We start from the raw sequence: 18,823 nt of genomic DNA, 5'->3' as shown, positions 1-18,823 counted from the left end.
TTTGAGGTTTTTGAAGACTTTGGTGATTTTTGAAGCTTTTACAAAACTTTTCCGACACCGTGCTTCGCAAGACGAAAAAAACCGCAAGACGAAAAAGCTCGCGGAACGAATTAATTTCGTCTTGCGAGGCACCACTGTAGCTTTCTTCAAAACAAAGTACAGTGGTACCTTGGGTTAAGTACTTAATTCGTTCTGGAGGTCCGTTCTTAACCTGAAACTGTTCTTAACCTGAAGCACCACTTTAGTTAATGGGGCCTCCTGCTGCTGCCGCACCGCGAGAGCACGATTTCTGTTCTCATTCTGAAGCAAAGTTCTTAACCTGAGGTACTATTTCTGGGTTAGCAGAGTCCGTAACCTGAAGCGTATGTAACCCGAGGTACCACTGTAACTAGTAGTTTGAAAATCTCCTAGTTATTTTGGCCTTTACCTGAAAGTTTCAGCAGCAAGTCTGCAGGAAGCAAGTCTGCAGGAAGTCCTGCCAGAGATGGATTGTAATCTGCAAGATCCCATCAGCAAACATCATAAGAGACAAACTTAACTAGTGACTATATAGTTACCAGTTTGTTTTGAGAGGCGGTGCTGACAGTGCTACACCCCAATGACTGCATGTAAAGTGAACTCACTTCCATGGAGGGAACTGAAAGAAGAGTTCAGCACAGGGTGCCCCAGAGACACAGGCCTCAGTTCAGTTACACAAACTGTTTGGGAGCAGCAGAAGTCGGTGGCAAATTTCATGCTGCTCAGAGCAGCTAGCATAATTTACATGAAATATGAGAAGATTTTAGTAAGTCCTATGCCTATTATGTTCAGGTTCCTTAATGTTCCTGTGCCTTTCTAAAATGCAACACTGCTCATGTGACATTTTAAAAATAGGGAGCAGAAAAAGGCGCTGTTTCTTTATCTCAGTTGTCATCAACAGAATGGGCTCGTTTCCAGTTTCTGTTTGACCAAATAGAGGCAGCAACTAATCTGCTTCTCACTTGCAAAATGTCATTTCAAAACAAATCAATTAGGTCCCACCCATTTCCAGCCATGAAAATTGTACCCTAAGCCATTTGGCTTAAGAGGGCTGCTTGTTAGCAAAAGGTCACAGTAACTTCAGAAAAGTCCCAAGTGCAACAGGGACTCTCTCACTAGCATCATCACATGGATTTATCTAAGCAACAGGGACAATGCAGAAAGATACAGTCAGGTTTTAGGGCACAGGAGAAACAAACAAGAATGTAAAAGGGTTAAAGGAGAGAAAGAGAATTCTGGCAGATTTGCACACTGCCGTCATGTTCCATGAAATTAACATTTTGTGCTAGTGGGCAGCCAAGACTGCAACCACAGATTTGCTTTAATCACTGGACAGCTCCTGGGAGAGGCTGAACCCAGATTCCCACCCCTGTAATCTGTAGGATCTGATGAAAACAACTTGGATTGAATTAATTCGAGGCTAATAAGCAAATACTGCAGTTCTGTCTCTGCTTTGTGCTGCCAAAGTGAGATGACATTTACTGCATGATCAGACTAATCATGTTCCAAGGGAGAAAAGAGGAAACATGTTTTGCCTTCACCTCCATAGGGTATTTGATTTCTCCCACTAGGTAAACAAACTCCAAAGTGAACAACACATTTTCTGGATTTAGAGGTTCACTGGAACAGTGGACGGAACCAATACCTGAGGCCACCTGGAGAACTGACAAGTGTTAATAATCTGACTGAACACCATCAGAATCTGAGCCAGAGTCTGTTTATACAGCCAACACACTCTTATCTTAGAACACATACTATCCCATCCCCTTGGGTTGCAAAAGATCTGCTGCCTCCAAGTTCTCCTCTGGTACTTCAAGCTATCAATTTAAAGGGTTTTTGCTGTCTAAAGTTTCCACGTTCTAAACCTCCCAATTTCCCAGTGAAAAAAAATCTGGTTTTATTTCCAATCATGTAAGAGTGAAATAAGTAACAAACCTAAAAGAAGCAAAAATTTAACATCAATATAGCCCTTCAAAGTCTTTTTACTGTAACCCTTACAATCACCCTGTAAAGGTGATTAGTATTACTATCCAGTGGAAGCTGAAAGAGTGGATTCATTAAAGGCCACCCAGTGAATTTATGGCAAAAGGGAGATTCACCAGAGGTCATTAGCAGCTTGTCAAAACAGTTATGCCTGGAATGAACTCTAAATTTTCACCCCAAATTTAGTCTGCAATCCCAAGTCATTGCATTCAACTTTACAACACCAGATACATATATTGCCTGTCATGTCAAATAGACAATGAGAAAAAACTGCATAAAAATGCAAAATTTGAATATATGGAGGTATGTTAAAACATAGAAGGTCATATTTTGTAATGTTGACTCTAAGACTGCAAATCTATCTATTTCACCTTTCAACAGAAGAATAGCACCAGTTGGAATCTGAAATGTTAAAATCACACCATCAGCTTAAAACTGCCGGTAACCCTGCTCCGCACATGCTATGAATTGGGGAGCAGTCTGGCAGTGCACTCAAGAGTGAGACTAGGAGGTCACATCTCTGCAGATCTCTATGAAGGTTTGGCTCGGGGATCAGCTGCTTACCAACTTGAGAACATAGGAAGAGGCCCTCTTTTTACATTACATTTATATACCACCTTTTCCTCCAAGGAGCTCAAGGTGGTGTACATCATCCTGTTTTCACAGTGGCCAACCAGATGCCTGTGGGAAACATGCAAACAGGACCACAGCACAAGAGCAATCTCTTCTCCTATGGTTTGCAGCATCAGGATGAAAGTTTGCAACTCCTTGGAAGCAACACTACTACAGTGGGCTTGTCCCTGTTCAGCTCAGGCAAGTACAGCAGAGCACTTTCCCCACCCAAGAACTTCTGGATGGAACATCAACCTTGACATGGCTGGCTGATTTATTAAAAGGGAGTAATCCAAAGAGACTCCTTAGTGGAAAGGATAATACTTTAAACAAAAAACGTATTACTGAATCACGCCATATGTCTGCAGAAGCAGCAAGTCTTTATGCCTTAGTCCAGAAAGTAGAGAAAATACTATGTCACCCTGTGAAGTTTGGTCCAAATAAAATTTAGCCCCTGAATGGGAAACTAACAGGAGGAACACACACGACAGATGCAAACACAAAAACTTATCTATACATAACCAGTTAGGTATTTAGGATTTTACAAAAAGAATTATGTTTAAAGCCATAATCTTTGAGGATTCAGCAGCATTAATTAACATGGGCAAGAGCTGGTATTCCATGCTAAGATGGAATCTACTGAAAATTCAGCTATAAGAGATCCTATACTGTTGTTGGCATCTGTCTGTCTTAGGAGACAATGGAGGAGTGCACTTTTGGGAGTGAGGTCAAGCTGTTGGAAGGTTGCAGAGCCTCCTGTGGCTGTAGAGACCAATGCGGGAGAGACATGTTTTCTTGCAGCTGGGGGAGATGAAGGCGTCCAGTTGTGCTATTGCAGATACACCATGGCGTTTCTTCTCTCTGCACTCCTCCCAGTGGTCATTCCTCCTCTGGTCACTGCTATGGATACACAATTTGACTGCCTTTCTCCAGGCACTGCAGTCACCTGAAAGGGATTCCCACATGGCAGGGTTGATGTTGCCAGCCTTCAAGTCCCATTTGCAGACATCTTTGTAAACAGTGTTGGTCTGCCAATGTGACTGGTGCCTAAAGCCAGCTCCTTGTAGAGACACGTCCTTGTGGATCCTGCCATCTTCCATTCTATGGACATGTCCAAGCCAACGTATACGTTGCCAAGACGGGAATGTGAACATGCTGGGAATGTGGGCTTGGGCGAGCATATCTTTGTCTGGAATTCTGTCCTGCCATGTGATACCCCATATCCTCCTGATGTAGTGCATGTGGAAGGCATTGAGCTCCTGATAGTTGTAAGTTGCTCACAACTCACTTTCATAAAGCAGCACACTCAACATGAAAGGCTGGTTCCAATACTAAATCTTCAGAGTAACTGCTGCCTTAATCAGTACAAATAGAGTATTACAAAACTTCTGAAAAAATGTTTGGCCAGCAAAGGGGGTTCAGTAGTTGTTGAGGATCAATCAACAATGTTTCCTAATATACCCTAGTTGTCAACTCAGCACACTGATGGTTACTTTGGGATCCTCTCAGTCACCCTTAGCAACGACACAGCCATCTTCTATTGTTCAAACCTATATTAATTATTAAAGACAAGAAGATCACCTTCCCTAATATTATTTTTCCATGCAAGGCAGGCCGATTTGACAAAATAGACAGGAGTTATGTGTTTGGACATCATAGAATGATAGAGTTGGAAGAGACCACAAGGGCCATCGTGTCCAACCCCCTGCCAAGCAGGAAACACCATCAGAGCACTCCTGACATATGGTTGTCAAGCCTCTGCTTAAAGACCTCCAAAGTAGGAGACTCCACCACACTCCTTGGCAGCAAATTCCACTGTCGAACAGCTCTTACTGTCAGGAAGTTCTTCCTAATGTTTAGGTGGAATCTTCTTTCTTGTAGTTTGGATCCATTGCTCCGTGTCCGCTTCTCCGGAGCAGCAGAAAACAACCTTTCTCCCTCCTCTATGTGACATCCTTTTAGATATTTGAACATGGCTATCATATCACCCCTTAACCTCCTCTTCTCCAGGCTAAACATGCACTGCTCCCTTAGCCGTTCCTCATAAGGCATCGTTTCCAGGCCTTTGACCATTTTGGTTGCCCTCTTCTGGACACGTTCCAGTTTGTCAGTGTCCTTCTTGAACTGTGGTGCCCAGAACTGGACACAGTACTCCAGGTGAGGTCTGACCAATGCAATTCTGGGCTGCATCAATAGGAGTATAGCATCTAGATCAAGGGAAGTAATAGTGCCACTGTATTCTGCTCTGGTCAGACCACACCTGGAGTACTGTGTCCAGTTTTGGGCACCACAATTCAAGAGGGACACTGACAAACTGGAACGTGTCCAGAGGAGGGCAACCAAAATGGTTAAAGGCCTGGAAATGATGCCTTATGAGGAACGGCTAAGGGAGCTGGGCATGTTTAGCCTGCAGAAGAGGAGGTTAAGGGGTGATATGATAGCCATGTTCAAATATATAAAAGGATGTCACATAGAGGAGGGAGAAAGGTTGTTTTCTGCTGCTCCAGAGAAGCGGACACGGAGCAATGGATCCAAACTACAAGAAAGAAGATTCCACCTAAACATTAGGAAGAACTTCCTGACAGTAAGAGCTGTTTGACAGTGGAATTTGCTGCCAAGGAGTGTGGTGGAGTCTCCTTCTTTAGAGGTCTTTAAGCAGAGGCTTGACAACCATATGTCAGGAGTGCTCTGATGGTGTTTCCTGCTTGGCAGGGGGTTGGACTCGATGGCCCTTGTGGTCTCTTCCAACTCTATGATTCTATGATTCTATGACCAGAGCAGAATACAGTGGCACTATTACTTCCCTTGATCTAGATGCTATACTCCTATTGATGCAGCCCAGAATTGCATTGGCTTTTTTAGCTGCCGCGTCACACTGTTGGCTCATGTCAAGTTTGTGGTCAACCAAGACTCCTAGATTCTTTTCACATGTACTGCTCTCAAGCCAGGTGTCCCCCATCTTGTATTTGTGCCTCTCATTTTTTTTGCCCAAGTGCAATACTTTACATTTCTCCCTGTTAAAATTCATCTTGTTTGTTTTGGCCTAGTTCTCTAATTTGTCAAGGTCGTTTTGAAGTGTGATCCTGTCCTCTGGGGTGTTAGCCACCCCTCCCAGTTTGGTGTCATCTGCAAATTTGATCAGGATGCCCTTGAGTCCATCATCCAAGTCGTTGATAAAGATGTTGAATAAGACCGGGCCCAAGACAGAACCCTGTGGCACCCCACTAGTCACTCTTCTCCAGGATGAAGAGGAACCATTGATGAGCACCCTTTGGGTTCGGTCAGTCAGCCAGTTACAAATCCACTGAGTGGTAGCACAGTCAAGACCGCATTTTACCAGCTTCTTTACAAGAATATCATGGGGCACCTTGTCAAATGCCTTGCTGAAATCAAGGTAGGCTATATCCACTGCGTTCCCTTCATCTACCAGGCTTGTAATTCTGTCAAAAAATGAGATCCGGTTAGTCTGACATGACTTATTTTTCAGAAATCCATGCTGACTATTGGTGATCACAGCATTCCTTTCTAGGTGCTCACAGACTGTTTGCTTAATGATCTGCTCCAGAATCTTCCCTGCTATTGATGTCAGACTGACTGGGCGGTAATTATTTGGGTCCTCTCTTTTCCCCTTTTTGAAAATAGGGAGAACATTTGCCCTCCTCCAGTCTGCCGGGACTTCGCCTGTTCTCCAGGAATTCTCAAAGATGATTGCCAGTGGTTCTGAGATCACATTTGCCAGTTCTTTTAATACTCTTGGATGCAGTTCATCTGGCCCTGGAGACTTGAATACATCTAAACTAGCCAAGTATTCTTGTACTATCTCCTTAGTTATTCTGGGCTGTGTTTCCTTTGCTGAATCATTTGCTTCAAATTCTTCAGGTCGGGCATTGTTTTCTTTATCGGAGAAGACTGAGGCAAAGAAGGCATTGAGGAGTTCAGCCCTTTCTGTGTCCCCTGTTTGCATTTCACCATCTTCTCCTCTGAGTGACCCCACTGATTCTTTGTTCTTCCTTTTACTACGAACATACCCATAAAAGCCTTTTTTGTTGCTTTTAACCTCTCTAGCAAGCCTGAGTTCATTCTGTGCTTTAGCTTTTCTGACTTTGTGTCTACACGTGCTGGCTATTTGTTTGAATTCCTCTTTGGTGGTTTCCCCCCTTTTCCATTTTTTGTACACATCCTTTTTTAATCTTAACTCAGTTAAAAGTTCTTTAGATAGGCACCCTGGCTTCTTTAGGCACCTTCCATGTTTCCGTCTCATTGGTATTGCCTGACGTTGTGCTTTTACTATCTCCCTCTTAACAAACTCCCAGCCATCATGAACTCCCTTTCCTTTTAGTATTACTGTCCATGGGATCTCACCCAGCACTTCCCTAAGTTTTATGAAGTCGGCTTTCTTAAAGTCAAGAAATTGAGTCCTAGTATGCTTGGCTGCTCCTTTCCGCTGTATAGTAAACTTCAGAAGAGCATGATCACTCGCGCCTAATGATCCTTCCACTTCTACCCCACTAACCAGGTCATCAACATTGGTTAGGACCAGATCTAAAATGGCTGTTCCTCTTGTTGCTTCTCCCACTTTCTGGACAATGAAGTTGTCTGCAAGGCCAGTGAGGAATCTGTTTGACCTTATGCTCTTGGCTGAGTTTGACATCCAACAAATATCCGGGTAATTGAAGTCCCCCATTACTACTATCTCCCTTCCTTTTGCATGCTTGGCCATCTGTTCCAGGAAGGCATCATCTATGTCCTCCGTTTGGCTTGGGGATCTATAGTAAACTCCCACAATGAGGTCACTGTTATTCTTCTCTCCCTTAATTTTGATCCAAATGCTCTCACTTTGGCTTTGAGGTTCTAAATCTTGGATCTCTTCACAGGTATACACATCCCTGACATATAACACCACTCCTCCTCCTTTCTTGTCTGGTCTGTTTCTCTGAAATAGATTGTATCCCCCCATTATTACATTCCAATCGTGGGACTTATCCCACCAGGTTTCAGTGATGCCTATTATGTCATATTTAGTTTGCTGTACCAAAAGCTCAAGCTCATCTTGTTTATTTCCCATGCTTTGTGCATTAGTGTAGAGACATTGAAGTCCATTAATCATTCCCCCGTGTCTCTTATTTAAGGATTTTTTCCTCCCACCACTAGGTCTGCGTGCTGTTTGCTCCATTTGGTCTATGACATTTGGATGATCATCTTCATCAATTGATAGACTCCTACCTTCAGGAGCACTGTCTCCCTCCCCCACATTATTCAGTTTAAAGCCCTCCTGATGAGGTTTCTGAGATTTTTTGGCAAAAACATTTCTCCCAACCGTTGTGAGGTACAGCCCATCGCTTGCCAGAAGTCCATCTTCAAGAAACTGCAGTCCGTGATCTAAGAATCCAACCCGTTCCTGTTTACACCATTTGCGAAGCCAGCTGTTCACTTCCACTATTTTTCCCTCTCTCTGGGCCACGTCGTTCAACTGGGAGGACAGATGAGATGACAATTTGTGCATTTAGTTGCTTCAATTTCCTGCCGAGAGCCTCGTAGTCTCTTTTGATCTTCTGGAGGCTATTGCTTGCAGTGTCATTGGTTCCCACATGAACCAAGAGGAAGGGGTATTTGTCAGTGGGTTTTATGATTCCTTGCAGTCGTTCAGTTACATCTTGGATCTTAGCCCCGGGGAGACAGCACACTTCCCGAGACATCTTGTCAGGCCCACAGATCACTGCTTCTGTTCCCCTCAGTAGGGAATCCCCTATCACCACTACACGCCTCCTCTTAGGTTTGGTCGGGGTTCTTCCATGAGCTGTCCGTTCCAAGGTCGCCTGCACATTCCCTGAGGACTGACTTTGCTGCTCGTCTTCATATACCTGATCGACTGTAATGAGGGAGAGATCCTCAAATGGAGTCTGCTCTTTGTCTTCCATGCTAGGGGAGAGGACCTCAAAGCGATTGTGTATTTCTAAACAATCAGAACGAACCCTGGGCCTCCTACTTCTTTGAGTCACGTTTCTCCATATATCTGGCTCCTGTGTTGGTGAACTAGCCTCCTTCTCAGGGGAGTCCCCTGTCTCCTCCTTGGTGGAGACGGTGTGCTCTGTTGCTTCCAAGAAGAGCTCCAGCTCTCTAATTCTTTGGAGCGTAGCTACACGTTCCTCCAGTTGCTGGACTTTGTCTTTTAAGAGGGCAATCAACATGCAGTTGCTGCAGGTAAAGCTGCCTGCAACCTTTGGCAAGATGGCAAACATTGCGCAGGAACCGCAGGCGACTGCAGCTGTTCCCTCCCCCTCCATCTTGAGAACGTGTCGTTGGGGGTGGCTACAGCGGTCCTCCATCATAAAAAGCGTGAAGACAGGACAAATAACTCCCCCCACAAAAAACCTAGGTCTCCCCCAACAAACGTTTGAGACTAGCTCCCCTAAATCTAAAAGATGGATCAAACTGCGTGCGCCACTAGGCGCGCGCGGCTGCCCTGCTAGCTCTGACAAGCTCCTCCCACAGCTAATCACCTGCCTCAACAGAAACCCTGCCCCCTCTGACCTTTGCACAGGGAGAACAGCTAATCAGCCACAAAGAAACACACACACACAAGAAAACCCTTTTTGCTCCTTCTTCAACTGCTGCCCTGCATGAGATGAAACTCACATGAGATGAAGCTCACCAGACAACCTTGGCCAATTCATTATCGCAGTCTAAAAGTGCCTTACAGGATTGTTGTGAGGATGAGTTAAGAACTGTATACTGTTCTTAATAACAGTGGATGCCAAAAAATGGCTTGACAGTACTGGGTAAAAAGCAGGCCTGCCAGATGTCTCTTGTCTTAAGGGAATGCCTTGTATTATCAGAATGCACAGACATAAAAAATAATGGGTTCTCTTAGGACAGACACTTCTTCCTTACTTTTGTCTTATTAACCTGTAAGTGCAGTAGGAGGCAAAGAATTTTTTGGAACTAACTATGGCCTACAATATCAGATCAGCTGCTCTGCAGTGATGTTTGTGTACTTTGCTTTACAATTGTTTTGAATTATCTGTTCATTTAACATTATGTTCTTTGAGATAATACACTTGATCTGAGCTTCTCAAAAGCAAATAGCAGCTTCAGAGAAGCTATTTTTGTTGGGCCTATGACAGGGGAAGAAGAGGGTAAATTTTCCCCACCCCCAACAGCCCCAGTGCTGACATAACTCCATACAACTACTATTTGAGCTTAAAACAAAATACATGTGACATTAAGCCATGTGTTTAAGGTCATATAGTGCCTGGCCTTAACACTTTCCATGCGGCAAATGTCATGATCACTTCCTAAACTTTTGATTTTGGCCTGTCATTTTCCATTATTTCCACACAAGCCTCCTCAGCCCTTTGAGTTTCTAAAAATGACTCAGTGGAGCAGTATCTTAGCAAAACCCCTTGGGATGCCTGTATTCCAGACCTGCTAATTAACTCCATGTCTCTACTGTTTCCTTACCTGCTTTCTTGAAAGCTCATTCAGCAAGGCTATCACCACTAAATTGTTTATCGCTCCTTTTCAATTCCTTATTTTTCTTGTTTTCCCCTCTTTATTAGTGAGCCAGCCATCTCACAAACCATTTATTTTCCTCCAGATGCATTTCTGTCTCTAGTCTATTAATCCAATTGACATCAGCTTATTCTGCAGCTATGGCTTCCTTATCTTTAATGGTGTGCTCTTGTCTGGTTCTCTTCCTTTCCATTTCCAGCATCGTATTGCCTGCCCCTTGTCTATTCCAGATTTGGAATAACCTTTGGAAAAGCAACTTCTGAGAGTGCAAACATTGTTGCTCATATTCAGTGGGACTTTCATTTGCTTATTTTTCTCTCCTTCTGTATTGTGTCTATTATACTCTAAGCCAGTATTGGTTAAAGTACTGGTGGAAAGGTGATGTGCAAACATAGCAATGACAGCTACTTAACTGTGCATAGCTGCAAATCAAGGAAACAAGTGTTCCACTGGTATGTGAATGGCATGGAAGGACGTGGAATACCAGTTTTATCTATGTTATGGACAGCAGACTGAACAGGGTTGATGGTACCAAAAGCCACTGGAATATGAAGCAGAATTAGCAAGGTCACACTTCCCTTGTCCCTCTCCCAATAAAGGTCATCTATCAACGTAACCAAGGCCGGTTTGATGCCAAACTCAGGACAGAACCAAGAATTAAATTGGTCTAGATCAGGGCAGCCCAACTTTTCATACCAAGTGGGCCACAAGAATACTTTGACAAAGTACCTGCTGTGGCCACACACTGCTTGGGGGGTGAGCGAGCAAAGCCAAAATTTGACATCTCCCCAAGCCCTCTCATTGCCTTGCCAAAGCTGGCTAAGCGAGGCACAGCCTTTGGGAAGGTGTGAGGCTCTGGCAGGGTCCTAGAGCCTTCCCATCTCTTTCCCAAAGCACTGTGCCTAACTTATCCAGCTTTCAGAAAGCAGTGAAAGGGCTTGGGGGGGAGGGTTAAGTGTTGTTGTGGGCCGCCAAAAAAAGGCCTAGAGATACCTGATGAACCACCCTAGTCTAGATAATGTTTCATCCAGAATGTCCGCAGTTGCTCTGCCATGACCCTCTCACCCATCTTCCCAAGAAAAACAACTGGTCAGTAACTATCCTAAATGAGTGAGTCCAGGGTGTTAAAAAATAAATAAATGAGCAAGTGTTCCACCACCTCTTTCAAGCCAGCAGGCACCACCGCTGTGTAACATCGCATTCAACACACCTGGATTCACCCAGTCATGCTTTGTCACATAGATTTTATTAAACATGAACAACCAGGGATTGAGAAAACATGTGGTTGGACAAACAGTTCTAAGCACCTTGTCAACACTCTCAGGCCACATCAACTGAAACTGATCTCATAAAACTTGGCTAGATGTGGTGTTGGACATCTCACAGTTCTACACTAACTATGGCATCAAGACTGCTACTGAGCCAAGCAATTTCACCCTCAAATTGCCTCAAGAAATATGTCATAGTGGGCCTCCAAAGGGTCCAGGAAAAGTCCCTCAGGAGCCTGTAGTCTCTGAACCACTCCAAAGAGTAATTATTCTGCTAAGAAACAGGAGAGTTGAGAGAGTAACATATAGTAGTATCTGGTAGCTACATGCGATTTTTAAGCCTTGAAAATACACTACAGGTCCTGAAGCTGTACTCACCTCGTAAGAATACTTGTGCTTTAGGTTCCAGCGACAGATAGGACATTGACCAGAAGGATTTGGAGGAGTCGGGGCTTCCTCAACTTCCAGCATTTTACCTTCAATCTAGGAAAGAGAGGGCAGATGGAGGGGAAGACTTAGATTTCAGACTTCCAATATATACAGTGGTGCCTCGCAAGACGAAAAGAATCCGTTCTGTGAGTCTCTTCGTCTAGCGGTTTTTTCGTCTTGCGAAGCAAGCCCATTGACGGATTAGCGCTATTAGCGGCTTTTAGCGGCTTTTGGGTTTAGCGGATAAGCGGCTTAGAAAAAGGGGGGGGGAGGAAAAAAACCCCGCAGGAACTCGCAAGACATTTTTGTCTTGCGAAGCAAGCCCATAGGAGATTCGTTTTGCGAAGCACCTCCAAAACGGAAAACTCTTTCGTCTAGCGAGTTTTCCGTCTTGCGAGGCATTCGTCTTGCGGGGCACCACTGTATTGTGCTGCTTAATTTCCAACAAGTGCACCCCCCAAAAAAAACCTTAAGGAAACTTAAGGAAAGGGTTAACTGGTATTAGCTACTGGCAATCCAGAATACGACAAAGAATGGACTTGATGACAAACGCAGCAGAGAGCGCAGTTTAAGCACGCACACACACACACGAGGTTTCAGCACTTTTGCAAATGTCAACAAACTCAAGAATATTAGTCAACTACTTACAAGGAAGATTCCATTTTGCTGTGTAGCAATAAATTCATAAATGGGCATGGCTCCCTCTAAAAGACACAAATTGCACCTCCCTGGCCACGAATAAGAAGACATACTTTTGAAATTGCCGCTTTGAGGATATTAGCAAACATGGGCTCTTAAGTTGCATAAGCCTGGAGTAGTCTCTTTTTTAAAAAATGGCTGCAGGACAGACACACTTCTTCCATTGGTCAAAACTGCAGGAATGTTTACAAAAACTGGGGTGGCTCTCCACAGCACACTTTCCTAAAGTGTAGTCTGAATTTAGCTTTAAATTGCTCAAACTGATGAAATTGATAGCATTTCACTTGGGGAAGTATTTAACAACTTAGCCTATCTGACATGAAGCATTTCCTGTCAAGCAGCTCATGTATTCCTTTTCTTTAAGCAGACCACGACAAGTTTTTAAAAACAAACCAACCCCAGACCTCTCTCATTTGATACAGCCAGAACCAGGGAGTTCTTTTTTAAGTATTCAGCTGCAGTCAGAACTCATCAATTTAAAACTATCCTGAAGAAAACTCAATTTAGATGCAGTAGGCCTGACAGCTACCAACTTGGGCAGGCTATACATATTCAAATTTTGTATATATTCACAATTTATAGTAGTATTCTCAACCAGTAAAAGAACTAAATGGCATATGCTATTTGTTTCACATAGTTGTGATTTGGGGGGGTGGGCAGAAAAGACATTCCTCCTTCAGTCAGGGAAGGAACACGACTAAATGTTTTTCCTAGAAGATCATTATTCACGCAACAGAAATCTACGTAGATTTGAAGAGCAGCATGTACATTATGTGAAATGATTCAGAGAGCTACATCAATCTATGGCAAAAGAAATATCAGAAGATGCTTTAAAAATGGGCTTTTAGAAAATAGCCTGACAGTTGAGCTTTACATCTCAATGTTTTCCTTTTGCAACTCTTTCCAGAGTCTCTTTGAATGAGAACTGTAAAGCTTGAAACATGTGACACCAGAGCAAGTCTTCAACAGCACCTTTTGGATTGTTTCCCCGTGTTAACTGTCATTTTTTGTAATGATAAATGATATATCTATGTTTAAAGCAAAAAAAGTACATAGTTTGGGAATAAACAGTACTCAAGCAAATTCAGTCTTCTGTAGGATGGCCATCTTGAAATCATTTATGGTGAAGGAACAGAATAATTCTTTTTTGGAGATGTTAAAACCTGTATCCTTTTACTGTAACTTATTATTCTGAAATGAATATAGCTGGGTCACAAGTACACCAAATTGATTTAACATGGTTAGTAGTACACAAGAAGTATATTAAAGATGTATATTAACATCACCTGGCTGAAAAACAGCCTAACAATTCAGATAGCAAAATGTTTTATTACACCACTCAAAATGTAACATGAGTTATTCTGGAAAGGCCCAAAGATCAAAGCTAATGTTCATGCCCCCACCATGAGTATCTTCACAGAGCTTCACTAAGTGCTGGCTAGAGGTACATGCACCTTTCTCCCCCAAGATTTTGGCTTTATTTATTTCGCCAACCAGACATTTATGATGCTAAAGAGAAAAGCAAAATGTTCCAGAAAGCATATTCAGATCACACTTATAAAATCAAGAGAAAATTAAAATCAAACGAATGACCTCACTTTTTGAGCATATTTAATTTCATCTGTGCTACATCTTTAACATCGCAGAACATTCTTTTCCCCATGAGAACATTCACCCTTCATCAAAGCACAGATGGGGATTTTCAGTGAACCATCCCTCATTATTCTTGAGGATGCTAGGGAAATCTTCACCATTCAGTACTGCATATTGATGGTCTATCAACTACAGCAGTCTTGGGAATTCTTCATATCTAGAGTGTTTTTGCTTGCCTTCTCCCAACATAACCTTTGCTTGCAGAGAACATTGCATTTTAAGCAAAAATCCAACACCCAAAGCACCACATGATGCATTTTTATTCTGCAGTGCTGTGAGGTCTCCGTTTCTTCCCAGAGAAGATGTCTCTGTTAGAAAACCTCCCTATACCCAGGAATGATGTCAGCATATGAAGCAGTATTATCATAATATCATAAACATTTTAAGATGTGTTTTCCCCCAAGTGCACCTCAAGTGGGGAAATTCATTCCTTCTGTTTACTGACAGAGAATGTAGGGAAATGTCTCCCACCCAAAACCTCAAAGTATACAAGATACTTAAGGCTCTCTAATTTCTGCTTGTAACTTACAAAGATATTCTGGAAAGCTAATGATTAGGTTTTTCTTGGCTGTATTATCACAGGCAGTTTCATAAGTTATTCCTCCCACTTTCACTTGTTTGAGGAATTCTCATGGGCTAGGATTAACCTAAAATTTCCAAGTTCAACTAGCATTCTTCCACCAATTTACTTGTGAAGAATTTTATACATTGCCCTTCACCAGAAAAAGATTCTATGATTTGTAGAAAAGAATCAATAAAAACCTAAAGTACAAATCAGCATAAAAAAAATCAAAACACTAATGAAAAGCAGCAGACTGAGATTTAAAAATCTGTAAGTGTCTGGGAAAATAAAAGGAGGTTTTCCTGATGCCTAAAGAACTCTCAAGGCTGTGGTATGCTAATGCTAGAAGACTGTATTCTCCTATTAGTATCTTTATATTTAATAATAAAAGCCACAATTCAGCAAACATTTGTTCTGACTTAGTCCCTTGAAAGCAATGGAACCAAACCAAGCTCCATTCCATTGCTTTTTTGGGGCCTAATCACGACAAACATCTGGTGGACCATTCAAATTCCAACCGGATAATAAATACTGCCAGAGGAGTAAAAATAATCTATAGAGATAACATACTTTGGGCAATATAATCACTGTAGGGATAACCTGGTATTTAAATTTTGGAAAGAGATCTGGGGTGAGACCAGATGAAGAAATGAAATAGAAGAGGGGACTAGGAAGAGAGGCCACAGCACTAGCACGTAAGTCATTTTGTGAGCTTTGGGCACATTTTTGGGGAGAAGTAGAATACAACTTGATAATCTACTACATATTTTGGAAAGCTGTCTATTTGTTTGCTATGCATTTGTACACCTCTGAAGGTATCGTAACCAAATTTTGCATTAAGGTTCCTGAAATCAAGAATCAGGTTTTAATCTATGTTTAGATACAAATGAATGCCATTTTGAATCAAGATAATGGACTAAAACTTTCAAAGTACACTAATTTGTTTGTTACAATTCCTGAGCAATGCTGGGGACAAGGCTTTTGCTTTTGTTATTAATATTTCTCCTACTAATAGTCACTATGGTAGGCTTTCTAACACACTTGTTCACTCCTCCAAGACAGTGTTTATTAAGCAGTAAGGCTTAGCCTAGTGAATACTATATTTATAGTCTCATGTAGCTTTCAGAATTAAAAATTCTATGCCACTGTGCTTATTAAACTAAATTCCTACTTTTTGGTTTTTATTCATAGCACATTTGGTTGATATTCAAGTTGAGTACTACTTGTCTCTTCGGGGAAAAAATTAAAAGGAAATTCCAATAAATTAAACCACAGTAAGACTTATATGGGCACATATAGACAGTATATTGCAAGTGCTTCATTTCCATTCAGAATAAAAAGAAAAGTTTCAAAAATATCAATGAATGGAGAGATTTCTTAAACCCTTTTCATATTACTTCATGGTGTGGGAGCCACTGCGGCATGACTTCTTCCTGCACCATGAAGTCAAAAGCTGAAGCAGCAGCTTCCACATACTGTTACGGTAACTTTGGGCTCTTTTGAGTATACATAACTGCAGGCATTCCCAACCTCTGCATACACCTCTAATTTCTCACAAATTTCTTTCACTGATGCTAGGGGCACTAGAAAATTTTGAACAGGGTTCAGGAGATGAAAAGGTCACCTGTTTACTCTCTTCAGGAGAATCACTGTATTCAAGTAAAGAGGCCTAAACTTACATTGGTTACATGATGGAAATTATTCAATTGCATTTTTCTGTACAAACACAGTTGCTGCGTAACAAAGACAAGGATCTGAGACTTAGAAAATAAGTCAGTTATTGTACTTACAATAGTGGTGTTTCCTTCAGTAGTTTCTACAACTGCAGGTACAAAAAAAAAAGACAGGATGTCAGATTCATTCAAATACACTTATATGCATTCTTGTTCAGTACAGAAATTGTGCCTATGAAACACTGAGAGGAATGCTGTTAAAAAACTGCTATGACACTGACAGCAAATAAGCATTTCACTAAAACTAAGATAGAGATATTTCACTTAGTGCAGGTAGAGACAGATGACATTAAGTATTTGTTTTTTTCTGTCTGCCGTCATAAAATCATCTCCCTAATACTGCTCCCAAAAACTACAGAAAACCTTATTAACTCTTAAGGATGGTGCAATAAAAAATAACGCTAGCCTGTACTGAGGGATTATTCTGCTTTGTTTTACAGATTATTGAAATAACATTTTCATATGCATTATAACTTCTCACCGGGAACCATTTCAGAACTGCTTATGGCAAAAAGCAGCCTAGCTCTGTTGTCCCTCTGTAAGGCTTTGGGCCACAGACATAGCATTAGTATTTGTGCTCTCTCGAATATCAGAGGGCCATACCTCTTCCTTTCAGAGGACCTTCTACTGCATAACTCCCTAAATACTCCCTGACAAGGAAGCTAAAAGCAACCTAATAATAGAGTTGGAGCCTTTTTCGAATATGGCTCATGTGCTCTTGACTGCTAGATATCCTAGCTTTTCCTAACCTTTTTATTCTAACTTTCCTGGTCTTGCTTGGACCAATTCCTGTCAAGGTTCACTCACAGTAGTTACTCCCCTCTGCAGGGATGAGGGAGTTGGTGACCCACTCCAAAAGGCTAATGAAATAAACATAATTCTCAAGGATGCTTCTGGATTTTCTGTTGGCATAACTGACTTTCCTGTCAATGCTTTGGTCACTCTGTGGAAAGTGGAGATGACTTGGGCCAGGAGCTGACACAATCACACCTAAGTGCCATTTTCTGCTGAGCAGATCCATGTCAACTTGTTAAGGTTCTGGGGAGCTGAGGACACTGAATCAAATAGGAAGGTATCTATAGTGCAAGCAGGAAGAGATTCACTGGGAATCTGAACACTAACGGAGTGCTCATTTTTGAGCCTGCATGGTAGATGTGATGTCAGCAGTGCAACAGCTCTTTTCCATAACCACTGCATCCTCACAGTGCTGGGTGGTTCAGGGCCTTTTGGAATCTGTTGCTTGTCATGCAGGTTTTAAGTATAGCCACAATATTAAAACAGAACCTCCAGGTTTAGAGGCAATAATCAACTGAATACCAGAAGCTGGGACAAATAATTCTGGTGGTGGGAGAGCTATTGCCTTTAAGTCTTGCTTTTGAGATTCCCAGATCATCTTGGCAGGTGTGGTTGCTTATTAACCAGGGGGAAAAACAAGTTCATTATTCTTTCAACTTTTCCAGGCTAATTGCCAAAAAGTAAGGGTCAAGGCTGCTTTTATCTCACTTGTTTTGTTTATTTTCTTTTTTTTATAGAAAAGGTGTACACTTTTAACTAAATAGACAGTTCTGTATTATATTACATTTATAGACCGACCATAAAAATAAATGCTGGAGCCCGCCCTCAAATCCACCATGCCTCTGGCTCTAAATTTCTCATTCAAGGCTAGAAAACCCTACTACCAGGTAACCAGCAGTAACAGATGTGACAGAATTCTCATATGCCTTTTATTCTTTTACAGGACTCTTGGCACTCTTGAACACAATAATTCAGTGTTGCTCAGGGCAACATAGTAATAGTTCCTGCTGTGACCAACAAGTTCCTGAGAGATACAATGTGCTAGAGATGGGTTATTTTGCTTCTGTTTAGCTGTTGCCCCAACTACAGACAGAGTTCTGATTGCACCATCAGCAACTGCCCCATAGCAGCGAAGGATGGGACTCCCTTGCCTCTGTCTCATCCTAGGCAGAGAGGATTATACTATACACACAACAATAAAAAAAATGTGCAATCTGTATGCAAGAAGCATACAGTCTTGCATACACAATAGTTCAACTATATAAATCAACAAGTGTACATTTTTTCACACAAATACCTGTAGGTGTGTAGACAGTTTGTACCTGTATTTGGCATAACTGGTGAATAAGCCTGAAATGAAACCTGGAGTGAAGAATAATGGTGTTCCCAACCCGCCAAAGCAAAGAGCAGAAAATGATACAAAAAGGGGAAAACACTAGACTAACAAATGATCTACCTAGGATCACTGGTGCTTGTGATAAAAATGAGGGGTGCAGGACACGAGAATTCTGAACAGCAAACTAGAAATCTGGGTCTCTGAAAGGATTCCGACTTGATAA

General features: G+C 42.0%; 1 protein-coding gene across 4 annotated transcripts in view; it reads right to left on the bottom strand.

Annotated features, from left to right (window-relative positions):
• Nucleotides 1-18,823, bottom strand: part of MRPS18A (mitochondrial ribosomal protein S18A) — a 36,580-nt gene that overhangs the window by 16,581 nt on the left and 1,176 nt on the right. For 2 of the 4 annotated variants that reach the window (XM_082216275.1, XM_082216276.1), the window contains exons 2-3: nucleotides 16,527-16,558; nucleotides 11,772-11,876 (exon numbers count right to left, since the gene is read on the bottom strand). In XM_082216275.1, the coding sequence (XP_082072401.1) occupies nucleotides 11,772-11,876; nucleotides 16,527-16,558 (137 nt within the window). Of the gene's footprint in view, nucleotides 1-11,771; nucleotides 11,877-16,526; nucleotides 16,559-18,561; nucleotides 18,615-18,823 lie in introns of those variants that run through there. The other 2 variants (XM_082216274.1, XM_082216277.1) reach the window with 2 other exon arrangements.

The sequence above is a fragment of the Podarcis vaucheri genome (assembly GCF_965113315.1).
Source record: "Podarcis vaucheri genome assembly, chromosome: 3".
NCBI classification, from domain to species: domain Eukaryota; kingdom Metazoa; phylum Chordata; class Lepidosauria; order Squamata; family Lacertidae; genus Podarcis; species Podarcis vaucheri.
This window is presented reverse-complemented; position numbering and strand designations above follow the sequence as displayed.